The sequence below is a fragment of the Antrostomus carolinensis genome, unplaced genomic scaffold, assembly GCF_000700745.2.
Source record: "Antrostomus carolinensis isolate BGI_N321 unplaced genomic scaffold, ASM70074v2 scaffold20180, whole genome shotgun sequence".
Lineage (NCBI taxonomy): Eukaryota > Metazoa > Chordata > Aves > Caprimulgiformes > Caprimulgidae > Antrostomus > Antrostomus carolinensis.
Window position 1 is genome coordinate 58,486 of NW_010290778.1, and position 474 is coordinate 58,959.

Below are 474 nucleotides of genomic sequence, written 5' to 3' on the forward strand. Positions count from 1 at the left end.
GTGCTTCAAACTATTTTTATTTACATTACATACCAGTACTCTGCTATTTAAAGCTAACTCTTCAAACTCCATTCCCTATGTAAACACCAGACTCAATTTCTGTAGTAACAACCTTCATTTGTAAGCGCTTTATGCAGTTAATTCAGAGTCAAAGGTAAAGAAAATTACATTCTGGTTCTTGCTTTAAGTTGTAAATTTTTAGCACTCTCTATTTTAACTTTTATGTCATGAGGTTTCTCAAAAAATCTCACAAAGGCTGGTTCATTTAATAAGGATGCCAGAATCTGTTCAAAAGCAAAAGACCATTCATGGCTCCCTCTGAAACTCTGTGCTCCACTGCCTTCAGTCTGCTCAGAGCTGCTTTCCTCCTGCCCTTTTCTGGGGATTTCAGCAGGCACCTCTGTAACAGCAACTGGACTTCTGACTGGTAATGTGGGACTCTGCAGTCTCCTCCCAACTTCTTCCATTTTCAGC

General features: G+C 39.5%; 1 protein-coding gene across 1 annotated transcript in view; it reads right to left on the reverse strand.

Moving 5' to 3' along the window:
- Positions 1–474, reverse strand: part of TBC1D8B (TBC1 domain family member 8B) — a 28,520-nt gene continuing 28,046 nt past the window's right edge. The window contains 1 exon segment of the mRNA XM_010174461.2: positions 1–474. This exon segment is cut by the window's right edge and continues 24 nt beyond it. Within this exon segment, the coding sequence (XP_010172763.2) occupies positions 165–474 (310 nt within the window). The 3' untranslated portion in view covers positions 1–164.